This window comes from Penaeus vannamei, chromosome 15 (assembly GCF_042767895.1).
Source record: "Penaeus vannamei isolate JL-2024 chromosome 15, ASM4276789v1, whole genome shotgun sequence".
Taxonomy (NCBI): domain Eukaryota; kingdom Metazoa; phylum Arthropoda; class Malacostraca; order Decapoda; family Penaeidae; genus Penaeus; species Penaeus vannamei.
This window is the reverse complement of record NC_091563.1, coordinates 23,500,290-23,502,789: the sequence shown is the minus strand read 5'-3', so window position 1 is coordinate 23,502,789 and position 2,500 is coordinate 23,500,290. Positions and strand designations below refer to the sequence as shown.

Below are 2,500 nucleotides of genomic sequence, written 5' to 3'. Positions count from 1 at the left end.
AAATTCCGTAGTTTGCGTAAGACTGAATGTCAGAATTATCTTGAATTTGCAAGGGAAAAAGCTGATTTATTTATACGTTGGTGTGAAAGTGAGAGAATCTTTAAGGACTATGATAAATTATGTCAACTATTGCTTGTGGAAGAATTTAAGAAATGTGTGCCTGAAAGAATTAGAATTTATTTGAATGAAAACAGAGTGAATGATTTAGACAGAACAGCTCGTATGGCAGAAGATTTTTCTCTTATACATAAGCCAACTAGTATCGAAGGACAGAGGAAAGATAACTTTACAAAGGGTAATATGTCACCACAATCGTCTCCACCGACAGATAATATAAATGAATATAAAAAGGGCACAGGTTCTTTAATGTCTTTAATGTTAGAAGGTATGCTACCTCTATCAAAGGAATCCTCGGTTGGCGCTAATGCTATATTAGCTGGAATCGAGTGTGGACAAATGAGTGTTCCTCTTCACCGTGTTCATTTAAAATGTGACTATATTGACATGGATATTATAGTCGGAGTAGTGTCTAAGTTTCCTCTTGAAGGGGTTTAATTTATTCTCGCAAATGACCTGGCAAAAGAAAAGGTGTTTTGTGGCATAAATAATCCTGTTGTTCTGAGTGCCCCAGATCTGGACTGAGTCGTGAGGACAAGAAGAGACAAGGTAGTGTGACCACTGTGAGTGAAAACCAGATTGAAAAACTACAGGTATGTGACGATGTGGAGGAAGACTTTAGTAAGGATTTAATCTCGTTGTTTTGCCATGTATCTGATAACAGTGAGGTTGCGGACGAGCTGAGTACTTGCTCCGTAGAGAGGAACAATTTAATAGATCAGCAAAAAGTGGATGCGGAATTACGTAAGATTGCTGAGTCAGCGCTGATAGATACCGAAATATCGGATGTTCCCACGGGTTATTATAAGAAGGATGGCATTCTAATGAGGAAATGGAGACCTTCCCATGTGTCTGCTGGCGACGATTGGCTCACGGTGCATCAGATTGTCATACCGCGATCCTATAGGAGACAGATACTGAGTTTAGCTCACGACTCGCCAATGGCAGGACATCTTGGTATTAATAAAACTTGTAATAGGATACAGAAATATTTTTACTGGCCAGGTATGAGGAAAGATGTAGCACTTTACTGTAAGACGTATCATAACTGTCAGGTGGTCGGCAAACCGAATCAGAAAATCACTGCCGCCCCGCTGTACCCGATACCCGCGATGTCTGAGCCATTTAGCAAAGTTATTGTAGACTGTGTGGGTCCTCTTCCGAAGACCAAGGCTGGTAATGTATATCTCTTGACGATAATGTGCCAGACGACTCGCTATCCTGAAGCGATTCCTTTAAGGAAAATAAGTACTTCTGCAATTGTGAAGGCTTTAACTAAATTTTTCACCACGTATGGGTTACCTCAGTTTGTTCAGACAGATCAGGGCAGTAATTTCTTATCTGGGGTCTTTCAACAAACAATGAAACTCTTAGGGATTCAACATCAGATTTCAAGTGCCTATCATCCCGAATCCCAAGGCGCAGTAGAAAGGTTTCACCAAACTCTTAAGAATATGATCAGAACTTACTGCTATGACACAGAAAAAGAGTGGGATGAAGGTATATCCGTGTTACTGTTTGCGGTCAGAGAGTGTGTTCAGGAGTCTTTAGGATTTAGTCCATTCGAACTAGTCTTCGGCCACGAAGTCCGAGGTCCTCTCAGGCTTTTGAGAGAAAAGTGGTTGAGTAGTGAGGGTGACTCAAACATTTTAAGGTACGTGATGGATTTTCGATGTAGACTAACTAAAGCTTGTGAACTGGCAAGAGCAAATCTAAGTGAGGCCCAGAGACGCATGAAGTCGTGGTACGATATGAATACTAGACCTCGATCTTTCTCCTCAGGGGATAAAGTGCTGGTCTTCTTACCTGTGCCTGGCCCATCGCTAAAAGCACGGTACTTTGGTCCTTATGTCGTAGAGAGAAAGATTAGTAACTTAAACTATGTTGTACAAACTCCTGGTAGACGTAAGAAGTCGCGATTGTGTCACATTAATCAGATGAGACCATATTTTGAACGTAATGATTTTCCTATGAGTGAAAATAAGGGTGAAAGTGCAGAAATTCTGGTGACTCAAATCATAGACACTGTGAAAGCATGTAATGGGAAGGATGATGATTCTCTAGATAGTGTGCCTCACTCTAAATTGTGTAACTCAGAAATTTTGAATGACTTAACATGTAAGATTAAACATTTATCAGAACCTATGCAAGATGAGTTAAGTAGTCTGCTGCATGAGTACTCCCATTTGTTCTCTGATGTCCCAACCAAGACTCATCTCTTATATCATGATATTGATGTAGGTAGTAATCCTCCTGTTAAGCAGCATCCTTATAGGATCAACCCTTTAAAACATAGCCAGTTAAGGGAAGAAATAAGTTACATGTTAGAAAATGACATTATTGAGCCTAGCATGAGTGAGTGGAGTTCCCCCTGTATATTAGT

At 40.3% G+C, this 2,500-nt stretch overlaps 1 protein-coding gene across 1 annotated transcript in view; it reads left to right on the top strand.

The window, feature by feature from the left end:
* LOC138864149 (uncharacterized) overlaps positions 1-2,500 on the top strand; it is a 4,993-nt gene that overhangs the window by 288 nt on the left and 2,205 nt on the right. The window contains exons 1-2 of the mRNA XM_070130199.1: positions 1-533; positions 632-2,500. The exon at positions 1-533 is cut by the window's left edge and continues 288 nt beyond it; the exon at positions 632-2,500 is cut by the window's right edge and continues 1,093 nt beyond it. Coding sequence (XP_069986300.1) covers positions 1-533; positions 632-2,500 — 2,402 coding nt within the window. The remainder of the gene's footprint in view (positions 534-631) is intronic.